At 46.1% G+C, this 27,000-nt stretch overlaps 1 protein-coding gene across 1 annotated transcript in view; it reads right to left on the bottom strand.

Moving 5' to 3' along the window:
- Nucleotides 1-27,000, bottom strand: part of TCF20 (transcription factor 20) — an 84,445-nt gene that overhangs the window by 18,095 nt on the left and 39,350 nt on the right. Inside the window, exon 2 of the mRNA XM_079773562.1 lies at nt 19,827-25,565. Coding sequence (XP_079629688.1) covers nt 19,827-25,529 — 5,703 coding nt within the window. The 5' untranslated portion in view covers nt 25,530-25,565. The remainder of the gene's footprint in view (nt 1-19,826; nt 25,566-27,000) is intronic.

Here is a 27,000-nt window from a genome sequence, read left to right as displayed (position 1 = left end):
ATGTGAAGATAAGCACATGTGAAGATGCTCAGTGTTGATCATTAGGGAAATGCTAATCAAAACCACAAGGTACCACTTCATACCCATCAGAGTAACTACCGTCAAAACAAAAAATAAAACAAGAAAAAATACAAGCCCCACCAAGTATTGGCAAGGACATGCAGGTAGAAGTTGGAAGCCCTGTGCACTGTTGCTGTAAATGAAAACTGGTACAGTTGCTGCAGAAAACAGTATGGTGGTTCCTCGAAGTTAAAAATAGAACTACCATATGATCTAGCGATTCCATGTGCCAGGTGCCAAAGACAGAAGAGGAAAACTTATCTCTATAATATCCTGCTTCTATTCTCCCCTTCTATACCCCAAATCAATACCCAGGCTAATACCATTTCTAATTAGATTTTTATTCTTTACTTTTTACCTGAAGAAACTAATTACACTATCATTCTCCCATAATGCAAATAACATTAATAGTCACGGCAGAGCTCAATGTCCTTTGTTTTTGACTACACTGTTCATTCATTCCGAGGAGAGGTAAGTCCACACAACACTGCTCCTCACACAGATCAGACACACTGGGCTTCAATCATGGTTTCTAAAGGCATGTTTTCAAACAAGCAACGACCCAATCTCAACAGTGCATTTTTCACTTAACGAGAGGAATAAAGGCTATTTTAAGCACCTCAGACAAGAATCCTACTTTTACTGATACTGTAATCTTGGGAAATAAATGATAAAATGTATGCTTAGTTTTTGGACAACAGAAAGTGGCCAGACACCCTCCCTGATCCTTACAGCAGCCCTTCACTGTCCCAGAGGCAGGCTCACTGACAGGAGGTGGCAGATTGCAGGAGCTGAATCACCTAAGAGCAATTTAATCCACACCCAACAGAAGTGCCCGGGAGAATTGTGCCTCTTCTTTCACGGAAAGGCTTTCCTATGAGTTGTGACGGCGACCTGAATAATGGCCCTGTTTAATAAGCGTCTCCAAGCAGCCTCAGAGCACCAATGCATTTGGGTCGTAGTATTATTAGTGCTGGTGACGATCAGTTCTGTTCGAGCCTTAAAGATCACACGAGATGGCTTTTATCCAGCACTGCACACACCTCTGCTCCCGCTCACAGTATTATTCATGTTTGTCTTCCTCTCCTAAACTGTGAGCTTCATTCTTGTGTCCCCAGGGCCTGGCACACTGTAGGAACCGTAAATGTGGGCTAATGGAATGAATGCAAGGTCTGACAAATTGGAGAGCTTGGAGAAAACTAACGAGGCTGCTCTTCAATGTGAGTTAAAAAGCTGATGCTGGTAGAGCTTGGAGAATGTGGAACGAGGTATGTGTTAATTTTCGGCCAACAGCAAGCGCTTTCTTCCCCTCTAATGAAGCCTTCTATATCTAGGGCAGAAGCCGCCACTGCTGAGCCTTGGACTGTTAGCTCTGAGGCAGCCACATGGTCTACATACAAGCAGCTACCCCTTTGAGGCCCTGAAAACATTTCTTTGAGGCGACTCTGCACCTATTAATTTTCCTTCGGGAGCGCTACAAGGTGTTGGTTAAAGCAATACATACAAAACCCTCTATGTTTTGGTCCTCGCTTCCTTAGCGCTAGAGTTGCTAGACAACCTTATGTTCCTCACAAAAGCTCAGGAGACCAGCTGGGCCTCTGCGGTGCCTGCCACGCTCAGCCTCGGGAGAAGTATGGGTGCCGGCCTCTGGGACCTTCATCGCAGCCCAGAGCGCCACCCAGGCTTCAGGGCCAACCTTGGAGGCCAGACAGGTGCCCAGTTCTCAGTGCCATGAGGCACAGCGCATGGCTTTCAAAGCTGTGTTTATGGCCCGCAGCTGTTCTAGCAAAGGCACCAATTTCAGAAACGGAATCCACTAAATGCACACCTCAATAAAGTATGGTGGTACCAGTGTGAGTGCCAGCCAGTCACGTTAGCAGCATTCACTGGCTGCCGCTAATTGTGTGTACCTTAAGACAGAAGGTCCAGGTTTGACTGGCTTTTTAGAGTAAACCCTGGATGGTCTAATGTGAATGCTGAACAAATGTCAGGCAGCACAAGGGCCAGTGGAAAAAGAACCCAAGGGCGTCAGCTCTTGTGGGAAAACCGCCCCCCCCCAAAAAAAAAAGTCACCCAATCCATTTATCCTCTGTAGAATGGAGATAACCATTTTTACCCAGCCTTCCTTACACAGTTGTTGTCTGAAATAACTGTGAAAGTGTTTTCTAAACTAGAATGAGTTACATAATTATTAGGATTTAATTAAGACAAAGTTAGAAGATTATTTTTTGGAACTAATTTTCTCCCTTAGATTATTGCCTGAAGAGGCGGAGCCCGGGTGGGCCTGAACATCTGCTGGTGCCATCTTTTTGTAGGTTAATCGCTGTGTGTATGTTTCATATTATTTCACCTAGGAAGGTGCTGGCTGCATGGCCAGCTCTTGCCAAATCCCTGAAACACTGCATCTCTTAGCTACTTTTCCGCCTTTCACTGTTTCCCCTCCCAATTCTATCCTGAACAATACAGATCAATGGGAATTATTTTGAATGTTTTGTGAAGCACTGGTACATTGGTGCTAAATAAATAGGGGGGAAAATTACACACCATCAAGTGCAAATTACACACAAGCAGGAGATCAAAAGCATGGAAACCTCCCCCAAAAGGCACACTGGACACAAGTGAGAGAGAAAAGTGCCTCAGGCTGGTCTGTCACCAGCCAGTGCTCCTCGCCAAGGTTCTTCTCTCAGCCTCCCTGCTCTTGCAATGCAACCTTATTCACTCACCTTAGAATAATCTAGAATAATTTCTACCTGCTGCCACGAGGGGCTGAGGCCCAGCAGGTGGTACTGCTTCTCAGTACACACCTAGGGCCTAACAGCCCATCTCCTCTGCCCCCAGGGGCAAAGGACACACATACACAAAGTTTCTTCAGTCCGATCATCATCTTTCAGATATAATCATCTGGAATAAAATTATCCATTTAGACCCCTGTTCCCCTCCCAGAAAACTCCCAATCAAAAAGTGGCTCTGCTGCTGACCCTGGAAACTATGAACTTCTTTGGGAAAGCTTTTCAAACCACATTCTAAAGCCTGTGATAAGTGTCTTTGTGGCTAAATGAATGGGGGTTGAAGGGTGGCTGGCCACAAATGGAGCACAACGCATGACAGCACGACCAAGGTAAACATCTAGGCCCGGCAGCCTGCAGTGTCTCCCGTCGCCTTCCTGGCCTTTTCTGATCCACGAGGAGAGCCTGTTCCTTGAATCCCCTTCCTCTGATCTCTGTACTCGCAGGTGCGTTTACAGTGGAGTCAGGATGTTCTGAATCAGGCTAGAAGGCTTGGGATTAAAGACCTTTTTTTCTACATTAACAATGTCCTTCCTTGTCTTTCTGCACTTCATCTGTCTAACAGATGAGCCAGAATTTAGCCATAACCTTGATCACATGAAGAATATATTCGAAGTAGACATGCCTTTCTACAATGAATGTGTTCACTTTACCATTCAACAAACAAATAATGAGAACTTGCAGGTCTAAGATGCAGGTGGGGAAGGTGTCTTTCTCTAGCAGATTCTAACACATATATCCCTACTTTGCTGTTGCTGTTTAACAGATCCAGACGTTCACACATTAGGTGTGCGGGAAGTTAGGCACACGCCCAGCAGATGTGAAGGTGACCAAGGTGACAGAGGTACAAAGCCTGCCGGTGCTTCTTTACAGAACTCTAAAGTGCAAGTTGTTCCACTGAATATGGAGAAAGGATCATGACTCCCTAACAAGCTATTCGGGGGCTCTTACTAAATTAGGTCAATTTATGAATCTGTCTTACTCCTATGTCAATTCTGAATCTACAGCATAAAACCGAAAAGCTCAGAAACTGAAAACACAGGCCCGCAGAACATGAGTAAGAACTCGATCAGTGTGGTCTCTATGGGCTCCGTTTTCTCCACCCCTTCCCCTCCCTCCAGCATGCTGGCTTCTCCAAAGGTTGTGAAGGAGCAGATGATCAAGGCGCCTCTGATTCTCAGTGGTCTTTGCTCTGACATCAAAGTTTTTTTAAAAAATGGCTTCTACTTCAGAAATGTAATCATCTTTCCTTTCTGTTCATTCAGCAACTTTTTCTTGCATGCCTGTTCGAGGCAAAGGGGCTGAACGGAGGGTGGCAAGTCCACCAAGTGTTTGCCCTCAGGGGATTTACAGAATGGTCAGGGTAAGAAACCAAAACTGAGCTGTTATGACGTAAACAGTACTTCAGAGCCTAGAGGTCCAGTGAGACCTGGTTAAGGAGGTCAGAACCGTTGTTGCCAGCACAGTAGAGAGAGAACTAGCAGGAGCTACGGCAGAGGGGGAAGGGAAGGTGGGCTGGAATGAGCTCTCAGGATGTGGAGCGTGCACACAGTGGAACTTGATTCTGAGGGGTCCACAGTAGTCATGGGTCAGGGATGTCATGGAAGAGTCTGGGTGCGTGTGTAAATGCATGCAACTGTGGAGGTAAAACCGACAGGACTTGGTGATGAGCTGCAGCCACTGGGATCCGAGTGACCGCAGCCCTGGTGTGTGGTGGTGCCTCACGTGGTGGGCACAGTGCAGGGGGCACAGTGCAAGGCGTCAGTGTAGCAGGATTCCGAGGAGAGGACACACGTGGCCTCATTCTAAAAGCTGCTTACTCTTAGAAACACTCCCCTTACAGAACAGAATGGTCTGGATTTAGAGCAAAATTTCAACTGGAATTCTCAGGAATAGGTTTAATTTCAAATGACATTTTCTGGGAAATTGAAGGTAAGGCTAGAAACCTTTCTGGAACATCTCAGTCCACACTTTGTTGGATTAAAGTGATTATTCTCTACTGCCTCAGAGTGATAATTCTATTATTAGGAATATTCTTGTAAGATGCTAGGTAGAGACTAAGCTTTATCAAAGTGACCCCAAGATATAACTTAAAACTTGCTTTTAAAAATAAATCTCTTGCCCTGGCCGGTGTGACTCAGTTGGTTGGGCATCATCCCATGCACCAAAGGTTGCTGATTTGATTATTGGTCAGGGCATTTGTGGGGGTTATTAGCTTAATCCCCAATAGGGGGTGTGTGGGAGGCAGCCAATCGATGTCCCCCCCCCTTACTCTCTCCTCAATAAAAAAAAAATATATATATTTTAAAAAATAATGATACCTTTATTTTTTTAAATATTTTTATTGATTTTTTACAGAGAGGAAGGGAGAGGGATAGAGAGTTAGAAACATCGATGAGAGAGAAACATCGACCAGCTGCCTCCTGCACACCCCCTACCGGGGATGTGCCCGCAACCAAGGTACATGCCCTTGACCGGAATCGAACCTGGGACCTTTCAGTCCACAGGCTGACGCTCTATCCACTGAGCCAAACCGGTTTCGGCAAAAATATTTTTAAAAAATACATCTCTGGTAGTAAGCTGTTTTTCTTATCATTTCTTGCTTATCCTAGAGTGGAAGAAAAAAAACCTAGTTGAAAACATGTTCCAGTTAGCTGACATCTCCTGTATTTGCCTTCCTTATAGTCAGTGGGGTTATTTTGTTCTCGGTCCCTGCCTCAAATACAGGCAGTCTAAAAGGAGACAAAGACATGAAATGAAAAATGGAGAGAGAGCTGGGTGTGGCCCTGCAGCCGGGACTCCGTGAGAGGAAGGAGGCGGCACCTGGCCTGTCTCCCACCAACTATGGGTGTGGGCCAGTTAATTCATTTAAGCTCGATTTTCTCAACAGTACACTGGGGATAAAATACCCAGCTTGGGGGGGGGGGGGGGGGGGGAAGGGAGCAGAGAGAGTGGAAAATCAATCTCTTAAGAAAATTAATGAGGGAACCCCCCACCCCCAACCCTGAATGTGCTCAACAGTGAAGGAAAAGAACATTTTAAAAATGACATGCAGGGTATTCCTAAGATACCCTGTATAAAAATAGAAGGAAAAAAAAAGAAGTCCCAGCAGGGCTCTCACTCTGGATGGAGAGCCCCGGAGAGCCGGGAACAACTGAGGCCTGGCCTTACGTGCAAGGCCATGGGACGCTGGAGTTGAGGAGCAGCGAGGACATCAGGGCCGGCTTTTAAAACAATCCACTCCTAGTGATTAAACTCAAACCCATCAATGCTGCAACTTATGTGCAGCTGTTCTGAACATTTAGGTCCAGTATTTAACCACACTTTATTCCCATCCTCAACTACCTGTTTTAATACAGACACTTTTTATTGATGATAATGTTTTCTAGACAAGCACTAGTACAGGGACTAGTAATCCTTTCTACCAAGGTGTCCACAAAGCTGAAACTGCTTAGAATGAACATCATCTGTGATGGGCACAGATGCTGGCTACTCACTGTGGGTGGTGTGTATTTTTTTTTTGTGTGTGTGTTTTTAATTCTTATCCAAGGATATGTTTTTATTGATTTTAGAGAGAAAGGAAGGGTGAGGGGAGAGAAACATCAGTGTTGGAGAGAAACAGATCAATTGCCTCCCACATGCACCTTGACCAGTAATGGAACCCACAACCTTTTGGTGTACGGGACAACACTCCAACCAATTGAGCCACACAGGCTAGATCTCGCTGTGGGTTTTATTTTCTTTCTTTCTTTCTTTCTTTCTTTCTTTCTTTCTTTCTTTCTTTCTTTCTTTCTTTCTTTCTTTCTTCTTTCTTTCTTTCTTTTTTTCTTTCTTTCTTTCTTTCTTTCTTTAAAATATATTTTATTGATTTTTTACAGAGAGGAAGGGAGAGGGATAGAGAGCTAGAAACATCGATGAGAGAGAAACATCGACCAGCTGCCTCCTGCACACCCCCTACCGGGGATGTGCCCGCAACCAAGGTACATGCCCTTGACCGGAATCGAACCTGGGACCGTTCAGTCCGCAGACCGACGCTCTATCCACTGAGCCAAACCGGTTTCGGCTCGCTGTGGGTTTTAAATGTTCTAGAATTTCCTGACTAATTCTAATTCTTCTGGGTTTATAGTCTTCAGGTTCAACAAGACTAAATTTACGGAGGCAAACAAAGCTATTTCCCAAATAAAATGCTTCCACTTGCCACAATTTATATGAGTACCAGTCTTCACCTCCACCTTCTATAATATTAAAGCATTACAAGAAAGATTTGGTTTAATTGTTTTCTTTTGCACAAAACGTCTATTGTTAATACATATTCTTCATAACTATCAGAGTCAACATAGATTTCACTAAGGAGGCTTCTCTGGGCAAGCCACACCTGGGTTTCTGCCTGAAACAATTTGTGCTTTATTTTGCCTACAGGTGCAAATACTCCATTAAAATAATTCTAATCAGAGGTTTTCTTTTGTAATAGGAGAAAGAGCTGTAATTTTTTTTTAAAGCAATATATGGTATACTTTGTCTAGGAGAGTTTTTACATGTTATGAAAAGGGGTTTGTCATCCTAGCCGGTTTAGCTCAGATGATAACGCGTCTGCCTGTGGACCGAAGGGTCCCGGGTTCGATTCCGATCAAGGGCATGTACCTCGGTTGCAGGCTCTTCCCCAGCCCAGGCCCTGATCGGGGTGCGTGCAGGAGGCAACCAATCGATGTGTCTCTCTCATATCGATATTTATCTCTGTCTCTCCCTTTCTCTCTGAAAATCAATGGGAAAATATCCTGGAATGAGGATTTTTTTTAAAAGGGGGTTTGTGCCCTTTAAGAAGCTAAAAAGGAAAGGGCGGAGTTCAGGAGGTTTGGGGCAGTAATTAGCGTTTGTGGAGAACCAGAGAAAAGGGGGGAACCCAGCAGCATTAGGAGCCCCTGCAGCCCTGGGAGAAGAAACAGAATGGCCTTTTCTCTAAGTATGGAGATTTAAATTTAGGTTGCACAACACTATGTATTAGCTTATTTTTATTTTACCCTTTGCTCAACCATGGATTGGCTTAGCTAGAGAAACCCTTACCTTTTGTGCTTTCTAAATACTAGTTTAAAAAGGTGCCTTGTGAAAGGAATTACCTGCCAGGAAAGTGGCTCTGGGTATAATCCCATTTCTCTCCCCAGTGCATCCCACCCAGCAGGGGGTCTATGCTTCTGGAAAGCCAGTTACGCCGCTCCATTTTCGAGGCACCCAGATTTCAGCTGCAGAAATGACTTAATTTACTGCCACAATTGGCCTCTCTTAACAAAATTTCAAATACATGAGGCTTATGCTGGAACTTAAATCGCCAAAGCAGCTCCAAATTCTTGGCTCTGGAGGGCTTTCTTATCTTTACTGCCTCGCTTCCTACTGGCCCAGACTGACTTCCACCTCAACCTCACCGAGCCTTTCATCTGCTCATCTCCTTGAGGGAACTGAATATTTATGAGTTAAGGCCTAGTTGGGCAAAGCCACCCTATTCTGGAAGTTCAAGGGCAGGAGCGGCCTGAAAAGGAACAGACAGCAGAGGCACTTTTATTTGGGGCAAAGTTCCAGCAGAAAGGAACTTGAAAAAACTAGCCGGCCTTGGCGGATTTCAGCTCCTGCCAATGCAACTATCCACAGGGCCACTGGTCCCCACACCCTAGAGCTGGCCTGCCAGACGCGCCAACCCTCTCTGCAGGCTGCTTTACGGGTCACTTAATGAGGTGATAATGTGTGCGATACCACACAGGGCCTTTCAGGTCACCGGCTCCCACAGCAGTGCTTTTAACCCCCAGGCCTTTTCTTCCAAGAAACACTGCCCTGCAAGGAAAAACTGTCCAAACCTAGACTGGCAGCTCTGGTACCAAATCAGTGGACTGGCTTATGGTTGAACTTCGGTGGTCTCTAGCTTTAGCTGACTAGTTAAACACCGAGTTTTCAGAGTTGATTTTAGTCAATGTGCAGCAGCCCAGGCGTTTTTTATCCCCAAGAAAGTTTAAGAACTATTGGCTCAATCCATCTTCATGGATAAGGACTTTTTTTTTCTTCGTTTCTGTTTTAGAAACTTAATCCCAGAGTAGGAAAATACTCAGGAAGAGGCCAATCCTCACTTCAACAGCCAAAGAAAATGGAAACTTGGAAGTAACAGGACCAGGATTCGAAATCTTGACTAAATTCAATACTTACCTCCCCCACCTCCAATTTTTAAATGTCAACCGACTGTCATGACATGTCCCATTTTCCCTTAGAACAACCTGATAGTGGAGTCGTTATTAGCTCCATGAGCATTCCTGACTCACCTGACCCCTTGGTCAGGTTAGCACAGCCTCTGGGAGCGCACACAGCACTCACCCGGTGCCGATCTAACCGCCGTTTCCATCCCAGGCCCCTGAAGAAGGGGAGGGGCGTACGGAGCCCTACTTTGTCGTGCACCATCAATAAAGTTCACTGTACCCAGCCAAAAAAAAAAAAAAAGAAACTATCAGAAATTCCTTAATTCTGAAATGGTCATACTTCTCTCCTTAGACTTAACGTGAACATAACACACCTCCTGACTTCCCCAACAAACCTGCTCCTCCTGCAGGCCTTCCTATTTGAAGAAATGGCACATTCACCCAGAACCGTTTCCACTCCTGCCCCCACAGGCCCCGGGCATCAGCCTCTCCAGCCGCGTTACCCTCTCCCTCATTGGATACTGTCTCCTCACACTGGCTTTGTTTCTGATCCTCCTACCGCCCTGTACCCTCTCTGTCTAAAAATTCACTCTTGTCACGCTGACCCGGGGGCTCAGTTAGCTGGAGTGTTGCCCATACACCAAAAGGCTGCATATTGGATACCTGCGGGGCACATATCTAGGTTTCAGGTTCCATTCCCAGTCGGGGCACGTACGGGAGGCAACCAATCAATGTTTCTCTCTCACATCGATATTTCTCTCTCTCAAAATCAATAAGAACATATTCTAGGGTGATGATTAAAAAAGAAAATTAAAATGTGCTCTTGTCAACTGTAATAGAAAAAAAAGGTAACTAACTAACTAAATAAAAATAAAATGCTCTCTAGTCTCAAAGGCTGGCTCATTATTCCCATCTTAGCGCCTCAGCGAACTTTACCTGGATTCCCAATCTAAGGTGACCTGGTGATTTGTTCCTGACACCTAACAGATGCCAACCAGAACGGCTGAATGAATGAGGACAGGTGCCAGTAAACCACGGTGTAAGCCAGCATTGGCATGGCCATACTGGGGTTTTTAGAAAGATCACTTCAAAGTAGAGGATGGATTGGGAGTGTTCAAACTAAAGGGTGTGGAGACCAATTACTAGGTAAGATGCTACTGGGATGAGAGAGGGTGACAATGAAGATAAAAGGGATTTGAGTTACATAAAAATAAAACAGGATATAGTGACTGCCTGGATGGGAGAAACGGAAAGGAGAGGAGTCCAAGATGGCGCCAAGGTCTTTGGTTGGGCAGAGGACATGGAACCAGGTGGGGGACTCTGGTTTTGAGTGAGGCCAGTGGGCAGCTGGACAGATCTGGAACTTGTGTTTTGAGTACTTAGGTCATGTTCTCATACAGAGCTGTTCCTCTCGCTCTTCTGAGTCAAAGTGGAGGCTGTCCTCTAGATGGTCAGTCTAGAACAACCATCACCAGTGTCAGGACCCTGAATCTCACATTTTTCTCAAGAGGCACACACTGAAATACACCACCAACCAAACCCTGTGCAGACAGATGCCCTCTGTAATGAAGGCAGACCCGCGGCGATGGTCCCGGGCAGACTGTGCCTTACAGAGAACTACCAGGACAAGCACTAAGGCACCGTGTGAAAGACAGATGTAAAATGTGTTGGTAATGAGACTGAGTGAAGTCTTTTCTATATGCTACTTTATAGTTTCAGGCAGAAGTCTTTTCTTTTGTTGCCCTTGGTCTTACGCATCTGTTCTGTGGCAGTTCTTCAGTCCCATTCTCCCACCGCACATGACTTGACAACAGTGTGCTGCCAACAGTTCAAATCCAGTGTCCGCTCAGAGCGCATGCAGCCAAACCACTCCACTTTCCTGGCTAACAGAACAGGGTCACGTGGGGTTGGCTTTTCTCTGCAGTTTCATTTTCCCCAATGTGCTCAGTGACTGGACACAACTTTACTAAAATGCCATGTGAGAACACCTTGTAGAACAGGCACCAGCCCGCAGTACTTAGTTCCTTTAAAGTGACCTCAACTCAAAAGCCTCTAGGAACAATTTAGTACCCACCAAGTTACCTGATCTCTAATTTTACTCTTAACAGTCCTCTATCATCATCCTATTTATAGGTGAGAAGGCTTTATCTAAGAGCTCTCCTAATGCCTCATTTAGGGGGCACTCCTGAAGAAAGGACTTCCACACATCTGAATGTTCCAGACAATTGAAGTTATTCAGACTAGGAAAACTATGCACAGAAAAATGACAACAAATTGAGGAAAAATGTTAAAATTCCAAATTAATGATCAATGGCCATAAAACATTAAAATAGGAAACAATAGCAATATCACCAACACAAGAAATTAAATTAAAAAGAATTACATACTTAAGACCATCCAATGCCATTGAGGTTGTAGCAAAATGTGGGAGAGGGAGAAAAAGAGAAGAGAGTGCGAGCAAGAGAGAGAAACATCGATTGGTTGCCTCCCGTACTCACCCCAACCAGGGCTGGGAATCGAACCTGCAACCCAGGTACACGCCCCTGACTGGGAATCGAACCTTGACCCTTAAGGTGCATGGGCTGACGCTCTAACCACTGAATGACACAGGCCAAGGCACCAAATTCAGATTTTTAGTGGTTTTCTAGCAAGGACTCTGCCATCCTCTGCTGCTGGGGATCGAGCCTACAACCAAGGTATGTGCCCTTGACATGAATTGAACCCGTGACCCTTCAGACTGAGGGCTGATGCTCTAACCACTGAGCAAAACTGACTAGGGAGGCCTTGTTGGCTCTTTTAACATATTAGCAATAACTAGCTTACATCACAGGAATGATCTCTCTACACCTAAAAGAAATAAACATTGTAGAAAAATTTAGAGTCTTACAATTTGTCACAATTTATTCTGAAGGCAATATAAGCAATAAAATTCAAAACTGCAAATTTCACATGAGATTCCTTAGAATTTAGAAAAGCCAAATTCTGAGTGTGGTCTCACCGTCATCGTGTAGTATTAAAAAAGAAAAGATAACTGTTGAGAGCAAGAGGTACAAGATTAATTACACAACTTTCTGCTATAGCTCACAGTCATGGGAACAGAGGTGAGCAGGCCTGGGTGCCTTGACGTGTAATGCAGACAGGCTGTGACAGAAGTGTGAGCTTTGATAACAAAGACCAAGTGGCTGCCAGAGAAGGGCAGGTGAGGGGGGAGTGTGGGAATGTGAGAGGGAGGGCGAGAGGAGAGGGAGTCCAGCAGAGGTCACTGTGGAGCATCTGTGTGGGAGGGGGGAGGGGAGAGGGACACGAGTGAAGAACAGGACCTGGGCTGGTAGCAGCATCCTTGCTAGGCTTCTAACTTGAGCACAACATGGAGGGGATTCACGGAGCATCTAGGATAAATCCTTTACTTTACAGATAACCAGAAAGGGGAACTGACCTTTTTTTTTGTTTGTTTTAACATGTGGTCACATTTTAATAATGTAATCAATGTATTAATACTTTGATGCTTGTCAAATAATGTTTTTGTCACAATGTGAAGTAAATCAAGGAGGATACTAGGCTTGGGGGAGATAACTTTTTTTCCATTATTTAAACTTGTATTAAAAATAGACTTTAAATATTATTTTTAATATACTGACCCCAATTTTTTTAAAAACTAAAGCCAGTTCTTTAATATATACTGTGGGGTAAAAGAAGATGAAAAATTCTGCATGGTGTTGTCAGCCTGGTGGGGGAGGAGGGACCGGAACAAGTACAGGCAAAGCTGGGCTGTGCCGTCAATGGACACCCCAGAGATCCATGGTTACCAGGTCCCTGTCTGATGCCACAATCCTCAAGGCCTCGCATTCCTAAATGTGTCGAAGGTGATTCTTACATACCAAATCACATGTATGCCTTTTAGAAGCAACTAACTGTCACACCATCCATGCCAGAGGTCACTGTAGATTCACACATATAATTACACCAAGATAAGTAAGCAGAGGTCAAAGTTAGACAAAACCAAAGAGGCCTGCACAGAAATGAATGGATTAAGTCCTACACTCTGAAAAGGAAGGAGTGAAGGCTGTCTGTACGAGAATGTTCTAATTTTCAGCATAGTGTCACACTTACAGGAAGAGGAGCTACTGTCCCATGAGTACTCCGTATTATTTTGTTATATCATGCTTGTCAAAACACCTGTTAAATACATAGGCCAAAATGGATCTCTAATAAAATATATGTGGCCTTATCTCAACATAATAGGATTGAGAGCATGCTTATTAAACAGACCAAAACTGGATATATCTGCTAAAATCTAAGATAAAAACCAGACTCAAATGACCTTGATAAATTGAAACATCATCAATCAAATTAAATAAAAGAAGGCAAGTTAGTGTAATTTTATTATTATTTTTTTATTTTTAAATATATTTTATTGATTTTTTTACAGAGAGGAAGAGAGAGGGATAGAGAGTTAGAAACATCGATGAGAGAGAAACATCGATTCAGCTGCCTCTTGCACACTCCCTACTGGGTATATGCCCGCAACCAAGGTACATGCCCTTGACCGGAATCGAACCTGGGACCCTTCAGTCCGCAGGCTGACGCTCTATCCACTGAGCCAACCAGGTCAGGGCAAGTTAGTGTAATTTTAATCTGTTCTTGAGTACACTAGAATAAAAGCTAAGCATAACAGAAAAGAATCTTGTAGTCATAGTGGAACATCAGCTCTAAGAGCCAAGAAGCATACCTTTTTAAACCATTTTTAAAATCAACACATCACTAAGTCTGAGCGTGTGTCACTGAAGTCGCGTCTTCCTTTATTCTAAGGGGAATGGAATGATATGTTCTCCCTTCCTATCTCACTGGGTGGCTTGGGAGAATAAAACAGATGTGCTAGTCTTCTGAAAAATTAAATTCAGCATAAAAGCTAGCATTCTATTCTAAACGAGGGAAGTAAAATAAATAGAATAGACTTAAGGAAAGAGAAAGTTTAATATTTTTAAAGGGTACTGGCAAAGTGAGTAGGTACAATCCTCCTATATAATAAAAGCCCAGCAACCAAATGGTGGAATGACCAGAACGACAGGTTGACCAGACGCTATGACGTGCACTGACCACCAGGGTGCAGATGTTCAATGCAGGAGTTCCCCCCTGGTGGTCAGTACACTATCACAGTGGGAGCGCCGCTCAGCTGACTGGGATGAGCGGCTGCTCCTGCTGCGAACCCCGGGGCCGATGGGCAGGAACCCGGGCTATGATCATCGCCTCCTCGCCCCAGGCTCCTACTCCTTGCTCCCTGCCACCTCCTCCTGGGCTCACAGAGCTGACCCCGGAGGCTGGGAGGCGGGTTCATAGCCGCTGTGGGACTGAGGCCTACTCCATCACCTCTCAGTGCTATTGTCCCTGGGCCTGGCCTCGACCGGGTGCCCTGGAGAGGCGAGTGCTCCAGCTCCAGAGAAGATGCCGGACCAGGGAGCAGCCACTTAGAGGGCGGATCTACCGCCGCTTGGCTGACTGGGATGAGTGGCACTCCCACAATGGCTGATCCCTGCAGGCCATGCCCCCCACCAGTGCACGAATCCCGTGCAATGGGCCTCTAGTATCTATCTATATAAAAGGCTAAGCAACTGGCTGACGGGCTAGTAGGTATGATGTGCACTGACCACCAGGGGGCAGATGCTCAACACAGGAGCTGTTGAGCGACAGCAACTTTGCCAAGTGCCCTCTTGCACTCCAGGACCTCTTGGGGGATGTCAGACTGCCGGTCTGATCCCCGCAGGCCAGGCTGAGGGACCCCACATACTGGAGGGACCCCGCTCACTCTGCAGATGTCCTCCGAGCCCTGCACCACCCCAGGTGAGGCCGGCCCGGGAGGGACCATGGGAGGTTGGCTACAGGGCGTGTCTGGCCCGTCTTGCCCATCCCACCCCATCCCACCAGCCACCTTCTAATTAATTTCCTTTCAATGTGCACAAATCTGTGCACCGGGCCTCTAGTGAAGTAATAAGCTTAACCCTTTGCACTCACTTGCTTTTCTCTCGATTCCTTTATTCTAATGCTAACTGTGTCGAGTCACACTCGACATCAGAGTGCAAAAGGTTAAAGTTGCAATATGAGATTTAAGATTGGTCATGAAACTAATATAATGTCATACATCAATTATATCTATTAAAAAAAAGATTGCTCGCCCTAACAGGTTTGGCTCAGTGGATAGAGCATCAGCCTGCGGACTCAAGGGTCCCAGGTTTGATTCCGGTCAAGGGCATGTACCTTGGTTGCAGGCACATACCCAGTAAGGAATGTGCAGGAGGCAGCTAATCGATGTTTCTCTCTCATCGATGCTTCTAACTCTCTATCCCTCTCCCTTCCTCTCTGTAAAAAATTAATAAAATATATTAAAAAAATAAAAAAGATTGCTCAACTGTTTGTGTTCTGAAACCTTTCATTAAAGGAGATGGTAGAATTTGCAGCCCTGATGGAGCTATCAGAAAACTAAAACATCTAGGTGTTAGAGATTCTATTATATAGAAGTGTAGGGACAGAAATACCCATTTTTATACCTTTTACCTTTAAATAAAGCATTCCAACTTTCATCCCTTAGAACACATGATTAATTTGAAGCGCGTATGAAACAGTTGAGGCTGCAATTAATATTTTAAAAAACAAAAAAATTACTTTCAATGTTCTGTACCCAAAATGCTTCATGTTATTTTAACCAGTTAGTCAATGCGGGTTATGGGGGATGGGTTAGAAAAAGGCCGATTTATCATATTCAGTGGATATATTCCAATGATAACATTCCAGATTTTATTTTGGGATCAAACCTGACAAGTAATAGACTAAATTGTCACTTCCTGAAGACATCGATTCCTGATTAGGAATTTAAAAATGCAAGCTCCACTGTTCACCAACCTTTGGGGATGATGGGAATTGTGATTTAGGGTGGTCACATCATTGTTGGGTACCTTCTACTTTCTATAAACTAGACTTTGATTGAGACACAGGATCGAAGGCTTTGCTAGGCAGGAGGATTTAGCCTGCTGATTACTGGTTACCCATTATTGTTATAGAATGTTCAAAAATTTATATGTAAACATTACTCTAAGAGATGTTAGTAATAACTTATGTTGTAATGAAGAAAATACTGATGGATGGACAGGACACACACCAAAAAGTAATAAATAAAAAAAAACAAACCAACCCACCGAATATTTTAACTTTCTAGAGGAAAGTTGGCAAGCAGGCCATGATGATTAATGGATTATTGAGTGCTTAGACTTGACTATTTTGAAGAATTTTGTACGTTAGCGTCTTAATGTTGCATTACTTTAAGACTTTTGCGTTTTAAAATGTTGCTGTGTCTAAGAAGTAAATCTATTTCAAACTTGGGGTTTGGGAGTGACATCGACGATGGAGACAGGGAAGGAAACAGAAGAAAGAACGTGTGGGAAAGACAAGCCCCTTGTGTTACAATTACGATGTTCGAATTTAAACAATAAATAAATTTCACATTAATTACATTTTAACTATAGCTTGAGTACTTCCTTTTTATCAGACACTGTTATAAATTCTGGGGATAATTCAATGATCAAGGGGTGGAGAGGACAGTAAAAAGTGTCCAAGAATACTATAATTCTGGCTGATAAAATCCTCATTATGATTGAAAGTCATTTGTATAACTGTCCATTATAAGTTTTAAATATAAATTAATACAAAAAATCTCTCACCTGATTAAATATTGTAGTTCAAACCATACATTTACACATTATTTTCCCTCCCACAGAAATCAAGGGATAAACTTATAAGACAAATTCATGAGGACATGAAGAATGGGAGAGGAAACAAATAACACACAAGAGATGTCCAAATTCTGTGGAGTATCATGCTAAGTAAAATAACTCAGAGAAAGACAAGTATCACATGATCTCACTCATAAGTGGAATCTAATTAACAAAATAAACTGATGAATGGAGTGGATCCAGAGACATGGAAGCATGGAACAGAGTGTGGAATCTCAGAGGGAAGACGGGGGAGGGGTGGGTGGGTGGGAGGTAATCAACCAAAGACCTTGTATGCATAGATGCATAACCATGGACCCAGACAGTGGGGTGGTGAAGGCCTGGGGTGGGGGTGGGCTGGAGGGATCAATGGGGGGAAAAGGGGGACACATGTAATACTTTTAACAATAAAGATGTGAAAAAAGAAAAAAGATGTCCCAATTCTGGAAGCTGGAAATAGAATAGACACAGAATAAGTGATTCAGCAGATAGAAAGGAAGCAGAGAGAATAGGGGTCCCTAGAAAGCCAACCCCTTGTGACACAGATCCTGAGAAGGCAGTGTCTCAAAGTGGGTGGTGTAAGATGGGGCTGGCAACCAGAACATTAACTCCGAGTTTGTAAGAGGAGCTGGATCCCTAACTCAGCCCAATTCAACCAGGTAACTGTCTCTTTAGAGGGATATTCAGAGAAGAGAAAGCTCTCCAAGATATCAGAAATTAAGATAAATAAAAGGTTAGATGATAAAAGTTGAAGAAAACATGGAGAAATTAGAACAAAAAGACAGAGAGAGAGAACACAGAACAGGAAAGAAAAGATAAAGCCAGAGGATCAACCCAGAAGGTACAATACACCTAATGAACAGGAATTCCAGAAAGAGAGAACAGAGAAGACAGAGGGAAAGAAATCATGCAAGAAATAACACATGACAAACTTCCCAAACTGAAAGGCATGAGTTTACAGGTGGCTAAACCTCACAGAGTAGCCAGCACAATGAATAAAGACTGACCTCAATGCCTATCATTCTGAGATGTCAGACCCCAAGGGAACATGAGAAGATCCTCAAACCTTCCTGGGAAGAAGATAGAACACACATATAACAAATGAAAATCAGAATTCCAGGGCCTGGCTGGGTAGTTCAGTTGTTAGAGTGCTGTCCCGATATGCCAAGGTTTCGGGTTTGTTATAGTAATATATAGAAATGTTTTAAAAATGTCTAAAAATGTCTAAAAAGGTTTTAAAAGGTTTGAGTTAACTTTCTTGAAACTTAAAGTGTGATATTAAGGACATATTCCCCACTGCCCTGAAGCGTGTGTACCCCCAGAGACAAGGATTTGAACTTCAATTACTGACTCAGAGTGACTTGCTAAGATAACCATAAGTGTGAGTGATGTGCTCCCCCTAGATAACCACATGTAGCCCCTCGCCCTGTTTGAGATGAACATGTGTGCATTGACGTCATTCACTGATAGCCACCTGAACTGCTACGAGTAGGAAACAGGCTTTAAAAATGGGTCCTGGCCAGCCAACAGTGCTCGCCTGCCGAGGCCACCACAAAGGCACGTCCTTTTGTCAGTCCGGCAAGCGACGCCGCTCCACGCTCCTCTCCCTGCCAGACAACAGAGAACGGCTAGTACCTCCCGATCAATAGAGACGCGACTGAGCTCTCGGGTGAGGAATGCCGGCCCCCTGCATCCGGACCGCACCAGCCCAGCTGCCAGACCCCAGAGGACAGCACCACCAGGATCCCCTCGAGCCTGTACCCGCAGCATCAGGAACTTTTGTGAGTAATAAAGTGCTGTGTGATTTGCAACTGCATATGTTTCATGTGGTGTAATTCCTCCGGCAGTGAATGGAATCATTTTGCGTACGCTTAAAACTGAAATTAAAGCTTCTGGTCTTTTCGGTCCTAGGCCTGCCCTTGGTTCGCTAGCAACTACTTGAATGTCCCAACACCTGCACGGTTAAAGTTTATCTCAAGGGACGCCTTAGATAAACACCCCAGATCCTTTCCCAGGATCTACTTGGGACAGGGTTCAATCCCAGTCAGGGCATATGCAAGAATCAATCAATGAATGCATAAATAAGTGGAACAACAAATTGATGTTTCTCTTTCTCCTTCCCTTTCTCTCTCTGTAAAACCAATCAACCAATAAAAAACAAAGCCAAAAACGAACAAATAAAAAACACCCCTCTAGTCCGCTCAACTGCAACCCTAGAAGCTACTGGACAAGCCAGGAGTCATGACACCAAGACAGTGAGAGAAAATGATTTCTAATCTAGAATTCTATACCCATCCAATCTTCAATTAAACATGACTGAATAATAACCTTTTCAGTAGGCAAAATCGCAACGTATGTCCTCCCATGTACCCTTCCTCAGGAAATTGCTAAAGGATGATATACTCCATTAAGTAAAAGTCCAGACTAAGAAAGGCAAAAATACAGGATTCAAGAAAGAGCATTGACTAGGGGGAAGAAACAAATGATGGTGACGAACACCCTAGCGTAACAGTTATGAAACAGACCTAAAGAATAAACATTTCAATGGCAAAGTCTGAATTAGAGAGATGTGGTCCAAAAAACTAAAAAGCAAATAATAACATGAATTAATAATTTTAGAGATATGAGAAGTTTTAGGAAAAAGGAAATATAGCCATAGCATATTTCATAAGTATTAGTCAGATGTTGAAAAATGGGAAAAATGGATCAGTAAATAACACAAATAGCAGAAGCTTATTGTTTAGAAACAGGAAACTAGCAGAGGAATGAATCAGAAGTCGATCTGAGGAGGGGTGGAGGACGTCTATTTTAGTAAGCTGTATTGCACTAGCTTGACTTTGTAACCTATAAACACCTATTATTGATAAAATTAAAAGTTAAATAAATCTTCCAAATTTCTGCCCATCATTTGGGCCTAGTGGCTTTAATCTGGAGGAATTACAACATGATATTAAGAATAAAACAGTAAGGCTGCCATAGGTAAAGGTGGAAGAAATAGAACCAAAAAGAAGATAAAGAGCAAGCTGGTAAGGATTTCTCGTACTCACCATCTCTCTGGCGATTTCCAGCGCTTCTTGCAGGCCATAGAGCCTGCCGCAGACCAGGTAGATTCCATTGGCCCAGAGAATGCAACCCTCATGGACCCAAAATTCATTGCTGTCAAGAGGTAGTTCAGGGATTTGTAACTCCAGCTCGGGGCCACCTTCTGAAGTGGTGGGCACAGAGGGCTTTGAGTCCAAAACAGTCTTCTCGCTGCCGCCCTCTGTGGTTGCTTTTTTACAGGGAAGCCCCCGGGCCAGGGACCGAGGGCCTCCACCACAGTCTTCCGAGCGGTGCCGCCGCTTAAACCTGGGGTGGGTGGCCAGGCTCCTCTGCTCCTTCTGCTGCTGCTGCTCCTCCTCCTCCTCAGTGTCCGTCTTGGAGCCGTTGGAAGCGCTTTTGTGCCGTACCTTAACTTTGCTCTGCATTTCCGTGGCCCTCTTAGGAGGTGGGTTTTTCGGGAGAGTGGCTGCATAATCTTGGGGATAAAAGGGTCCAAAGAGGTCACCCATGTTCCGGTAACTGGCCCACTTGCCGCACAGACAGCAAACCAGGTGGCCCATCACAGAAGACTCGGTCACCACAGGTCCCTGCAGCATGAAGGACGAGGCTGGGAGCGCCTTGCTCTCAGTGCTGCTGGGGGGCGGGGTCAGAGACCTCTGCCCCTTCCGACCCCTCACCAATTTGGTCTGTTCTTCTTCTTCAGCATTGATGATTGTACAAACGGCTCCAAGTTCACACTTATTTACTACGTGAATATAAGGGAAAAAAGACTTGTTCTTGGCATCACTTTTATCCAGTGGCTGGGTGGCATACTTCAGTTTGATCTCAGGTTCTTGGGGTTCTACGATGGGAACTGCTTGTTTGGTTTTCCGCTTCCTTGGCTGTGCCCCAGGCTTCCTTCTCTCCCTCCTTTGCCTCTGCTTTTTTGGCTTTGGCTCTCCATCTGCAGAACCTTCTGGTATCTGGGGGGGCTGAGGGGGTGGAGGTGGCGGCTGCTGCTGTTTCTTTTGCTTATTCACACTACCAATGGGTCTCCCCTTCTTCTTTCCTGAAGGGAAATACCCCTTTGGGGGGAAACCCTCTGGTTTGGGGGAAATCGTCACTGCATCGGTCTCCTTCTCTTCAGCCTTCGGATTTGCCTCAGGGGCCAGTCCACCTGCTGCAGGTACATTCTTGGAGTCAGGAAAGATTAAAGGCGCTGCCCCACCCAGGGAACCATCTGGTCTCCCTTGGTTACTCCCAGGTTTCTGTGAGGTTGCGGATGTCATGGCACCAGGGGGTTCCTTTCCAGCAGTGCCGGTGTCTGGGTGTGTCTCAGCCTTCATTTTGTCGTCCCCACTGCCACGCCACTCCTCTGAAGACCTTGCCAGAGGCTTTTCTATGTTCAGCTCCTTGTTTGTGGGACAGACTAGGTCAGATACCACCTCACCTTTTCTCTTCTCCATCTCGGCATCCTGAGCAGCAACACTCCCACCTTCAGGGGGGCCACTCTTCAAGGACAGTATGTCGTCCAAAGTGACCGTGTCTCCCCCAGCCTCTGCACTGTTTGAGGACGCACTCCTCCTAATATTTGGGGAAGTGATCTTCTGAACTATAGCTTCCAATTTCAGTCCCCGTCCTTTGCGTGGGGGCAGTATTTTGGTCTTAGCAGGACTTGTGAGGGTAACAGGAGGGCAGTTTCTATTGTCTGAACTTGTGAGGTCCTTGGTGGATTCTCTCTTGGGGATGGACTTGAAGTCCTGGCTGTGAGAAAGATGGGCATAGGAATTGAACGCTTTATCAGCGCCTTCTTTTGATGGGTGAAGGAGGCGTCCTCTATCTTCAGTGTTGCTGTTTTTCGCGTCTTGTGACTGTCTCTTACTGGGAATGGGAGAGATAAAAGAACGGACACGCCTCCTCATGATTAGGGGGTTTTGAGAAGAATGATCCTCTTGCCCCGGAAGCCTCAGCATAACATTGCTAGGTTTGGATGACTGTGTAGACTCAGCCAGTCCATGCCCATCGGTCTCATGGGGTGGTCCATATCTTTTTTGATTGGACATTCCTGGAGGGCAGCTGCTTTTGGCTGGAGAGGTCTGCCGAGAAAGATCCCAGCAAGATTCTTGCTGGAACTTCTGGGAGCCATGCTTCAATTCGATGCCTTTGTTCGACAGACCATCACTAGACATGAGGCAGCGCCCACTGTCCTGACCGCTGGGGTCATGGTAAGTCCCCATCGGTGGGCCATACATCATACCATCTTTGTCATTTTTCAGAGGGCTTCGCACTCTGTCCAGGAACTGCTGCTGCCTTGGGCTCTTCCGGGCCCCCTCCTGCCTGTGCTGGGCCGCAGCGATCACTCCCTGAGCAGAGCTGCTGCTCCAGTCCTTATATTCCTCTTGTTGCTGTTGGTACATCTGCCTCTTGTAATGGAGCTGCGAATTCAAACCTGCATTGGGATCCCCATAAGCATGAGCCCGCGTGTTTGTGTGATACGCAGAGGCCAGGCTTTCCGAGTTGGGAGAAAAGGGAGCATGTAACGAACTCCGGTTGGCCCTCTCTGAAAAGGTCATATGTGGGTTCATGTGATGAGGGTCTCCCCCTGGGCCCCGGCTCCTCCCGGGAGACATCTTCAGTTTTTCTGCAAAGTCATGATACTGAGAAGGGGGCCGACCCCTCATGCCCTCCCGACCACCCACTCTGCCAGTGACCCGCCGCATGGCCGTGGGTCTGCTGTCTTGAGGGCCATAGTCTGAGATGGAGTCATGGGTGGCGGCTCCGGGGCTGGCATTGCCTCGGTAAGACTCGTGCTTGATGCTAGCAGGATGGCAGTGGTCTCCAGATTTCTTGTTGTTGAAACTAGCTTGGGATTTGGATTGCTCAAAGTCTTCCTCTTTTATCTGCCCGCTCTGGGATTTTAGTTTTGTTTCCATGGACACCAAGCCACCTGGAAGAATGACCGACTGACTTAAACTTGGATTGAGACGTTCATTCCTCCCAAGTCTGGTGTCAGCACCCATGTGTCCCAGCGAGTGAGCCCCCGGGTCCCTGACAATCTGTCTTAGTGGAGAAATGTCACAGATCACTGATCTTCTTTCGGAGAGGGAACCCCCGGGCTCATGGGCTGATGACTGAGGCTCTATTTCAAACTTTCTGGGAATTGGATAGTCAGCCAAATTGATCTGTTTCATTTCCGGAGCTGAGCTGCCTGATTTCCTCTCCCAGGGGCCCCAGTGGGGGTTTTCTAATAGGGACCCAATGCTTTTGTTCAAAAGGCCCCTGCTAGCTAATTCATTGGTTTGACTAATTAAGACATTAGGCCTCGTGGTTCCTTCTAGACCACCAGCCATGCCCTGATGCTCCTGAGTACTCCTAGAGTATCTCCTGTCAGGGTGGTGGTGGTAACCCTGCAGCACTTCCTGCAGGAGGCTGGGGAACTTCTCATTTCTACCCTTCCGCTCCCCATGGCCAGTGAAATCCCCCTTCTCTTGTCCCGTAGGGTACTGAGGAAAGCCACCGACACTTCTTGGCATGGCTGCCCCAAAGCTGTCTTTGTAACTATAGCGCAGGCTGCCGGGAGATTTGCTAGGCTCAGTTCTGCCTATGAAGCCAGGACCTACTGTGGGGTGCCCGCTCTGGCCATTGCCCTCTCCATTGTGGTTGGGGTTATCGCCACTCTTGTTTCCTTTGCCCCCTCCTCCTGGAGGCTCTGGCTGTGGAACTGATGCATGACTGATTTCCTTGGGCCCACCCGTGCTGGGGGGCCTTTGAGTGGCTGTGGGATCCTCCTCTTGAGAGCCTTTATCTGGTCCACCAGGCTTTTCTGCCCGAGTTGCCATGGCTTCCCGGGAGACAATCACCCCAATGGTCTTCTCATTGACTTTTGGGTTGCCCTCGGATGATGATGGCGTATCCTTAGCACCTGGCGAGGCCGCCTCTTCTCTGGCTGCAGGACTGGCACTGGGTCTGGGGGCTTCATTCTGAGCGCCTTGTGCTGGGGAGGAGCCGGCTTTCTCTGAGGCTCCACCCTTATAGGTGGTGTCAGAGCTAGTGCTCTGGCCACTCAGCTGCCTGACTCTCTCGCCTTGATCCTCAGAACTGCTGGAGCAGCCTCCGTCCAGTGACTCTGCCATGGGGGACTTGAGCTGTTCTTCAGGCTGGGAGGAGCCTTCAGAGTTTGTGCAGCTGTCTGCTTTCTTGGAAGAGGAGGAGGGCCTCTTGGAGGTCTTCTTCTGAGGTGTCAGGGCATCAGAAAGTAGCATGTGCTGGACAGTATTAGGAAGATTGGCCACTTGAGTACTCAGGGCACTCAAACTACTCAACCCAGGGTCCGTCAGGCGCTTTTCTGGCACTCCTTCTAGTCCAAACCCTTTGAAGCCGGCAGCATGAGAATTAGGACTGGGCATCATCGATGGGGTTGGGCTGAGCTGAGGCATTAACTGTAGGATTCTGTTTCTAGAACCCATGGGCACACTGCCTTGCCCGCACTGGAGATTCTCCCCGCTCTGCATAAGAGGAGATGGGGTAGAGCTACAGCTTGGAGACTGAACCACAGAGGCAGCTGGGGAAGGGTTAGAAATGGGGCTGAAGTTCTGGTGGAACTGCATGGGGGATCTCACAGGAACCTCGGGCTGGTTGTACTGCCCCACCTGGCTCTGCAAGGGCAGCTTGGTGGCAGCGTTGGAGTACTGCATCACGTGCTGCGGAGCGTGCTGCTGCTGCTGCTGCTGCTGCTGAGGCTGCTGCTGCTGAGGCTGCTGCTGTGGCTGCTGCTGCTGTGGCTGCTGCTGCCCCTGCTGGGTTCCTTGTGGAATCTTTGCTTGTTCAAAATTTTTCATAGATTGAGGCTGATAGCTGTAATTTGATTGTGATCCATAAGCCTGTGCGTTAGAACCCACATTATGCCCTTCATACTGGGATCCAGCATTCACACTGTAAGTGCTGTCATAGCTCTGCCCAGACTGGCTGAAACGCTGTGGTGACGGGAAGGAGGAGGAGGAGGAGGAGGAGGCAGCAGAAGACTGGTAGTGCTGGCCAAACTGACCCACTCGTAACTGGTAACCAGCGGCAGAGGATGGCAGAGTTGAGGGCCTCTGCATCGGCTGCAGATGGGATGAGCCTGACGCTGGCTGGCCAGTGGCTTGTGGCAGAGGCTGATGGGACTGGTAAAGCTGTTGTCTCAGCTGCTGGACTTGCTGCTGCTGCTGCTGGCTGGATGCCTGCTGCTGGTACTGAGCACTCCCAGGAGAGAAAGGCCCCGTGTAGTCCTGCTGATAATGAGACACACCACCAAGGCCAGAGTGCTGTGCTTGAAACTGGCCCACATGACCCTCACTCCCATACTGATTGCCAAAGCTGCTCCCCTGGGGGGGTCCATAGCTCTGCACAGGCCCAGAAGGCCTTCGCTGAGGAGGCTGCGGGGTGCCTGCCGCCACGGGGTCTTTGTTGCCTGCCATGTAGTAGAAGTCTCCAGCCTCTTTCCTGAAACCCTGGTAGCCTTGATGGCCAGAGGTCTCGCTAGCCATCGCTGCTGCAGCCGCTGCTGTCCCTCGCCGCCCACCACCACTGCTGCCGCCACTGCTGCCACCACCACCACCTGCGCCCCCAAAATTCTGGAACATCTGGGCCTGGCGAGGGCTGAACTCTTCTAGCCGGGAGGAGCCGTGTACCTCCTGTGGGTAGCTCTGCTGGTTTCCGTGGTAACTGCTTTGCTCCCGAAAGGACTGCATACTGTTCAACAGCACAGTGGCGGGCCAACAGCCCTCCTGGAAATGGAAGAGAAAAAAAAAAAAGAAAGTGAGATATGCGTCCTCCCAGTACAAATAAATCAAGTCTAGGTAGGTGATGGAGTGGCTATGATAATCCAGCTGTCCAGATGAAACTGACTGGTTTGAATTTCATCTCCTTTTATTTCTTATCCTATCCATTTCTGAAAATGAAAATATGCAGAGAAATGGTCTAAAGAGTGAGGCAGAAGTCTATGCTAGTATGAAAAGAAACAATCTGGGTAAAAACAAATTCAATATAGTAAAAACCTCATTATTAAATGAGCCCCCCCTCCAATTCAACTGGGTAAAAATAAAGGACTGTGTTATTACTCTCAAATAAAAAAAAGCAATTTTAAAATATTTTCCATTATGGAGGGGAGGGATGAGAAGAACACTTTATTTGCTTTCATGTTATTAGACTGGTTACTGAACTAAGGAGTCTCAAAATAATGATGCTATTCCGCTGGCTAGCCCCTCCTGGAATTTGAGAAATGGACTGGCCTGAGAACGGAAGTCAATCCCTTGTATCCAAATGCGTGTACAGCAGGTTTACTGCAATTACCAACTACTGCAGGGATGCCTTACTGCAGTCAGCCACACAAACTTAAGGGTAACCTCTTCTTGACACATAACTGTGTCCAACGCACCCCTCAACCATCCATCAACACGCAGGTACAAAGGACTAGGCTGCATAAGTCAAATAGCCGTGACTATTCTTGAAGATTCTTTTTGGAGGTCTGCAAGATGTTCCAGCACCTCTGATCCCCACATAGTTTTTGATTTGGCAATCAGAGTTATTAATTGTGATTACTATAAAAGAGGGAATAGAAACAGTCACTTTGGAGGACAGCAATAGACAGAGGAAAATAAGAATTCATCAAGCTTAGGACCTAGACTCTTCCTAAAGTCACCTGATTGGGTCAACACTTTGTAATACCTCTGCTAATGTAATTAGCACGTAATAGAATGCTCTTTTAAAACAGTTAATCAAGAGCTCATTTTACTTTGTCTTTTGCCTGGGCCTGCCTAATTCTCTCAGAGTCAGAGATGAATAAGACAAGGCCAAACTGTTCCAAATGACTTTAAAATCAATCATTTAAAAAAGAAGTTATGACTCAGCGAGCATGGCCCAGGAGGTCACAGTTCGATTCCAAGTCAGGGCACATGCCCAGGTTGCAGGCTCAATCCCCAGTGTGGGGTGTGCAGGAGGCAGCCAATCAATGATTCTCTCATCATTGATGTTTCTAGCTCTCTCTTTCCTTCCTCCTCCTCTCCAAAATCAATAAATATCTTCTATATATATAGAGGTAATATGCAAATTGTTGTTACTTTGTCACAGTAACGACCATTAAAAAGGCTGCGATTGCAGCAGGAGCTGGTGGGCGGGGAAGGGGGCGGGGACTTGCGCCGCTGGGACATGAGGCTGCCTCCC

Source organism: Cnephaeus nilssonii (assembly GCF_951640355.1).
Source record: "Cnephaeus nilssonii genome assembly, chromosome: 6".
Lineage (NCBI taxonomy): Eukaryota > Metazoa > Chordata > Mammalia > Chiroptera > Vespertilionidae > Cnephaeus > Cnephaeus nilssonii.
This window is presented reverse-complemented; position numbering and strand designations above follow the sequence as displayed.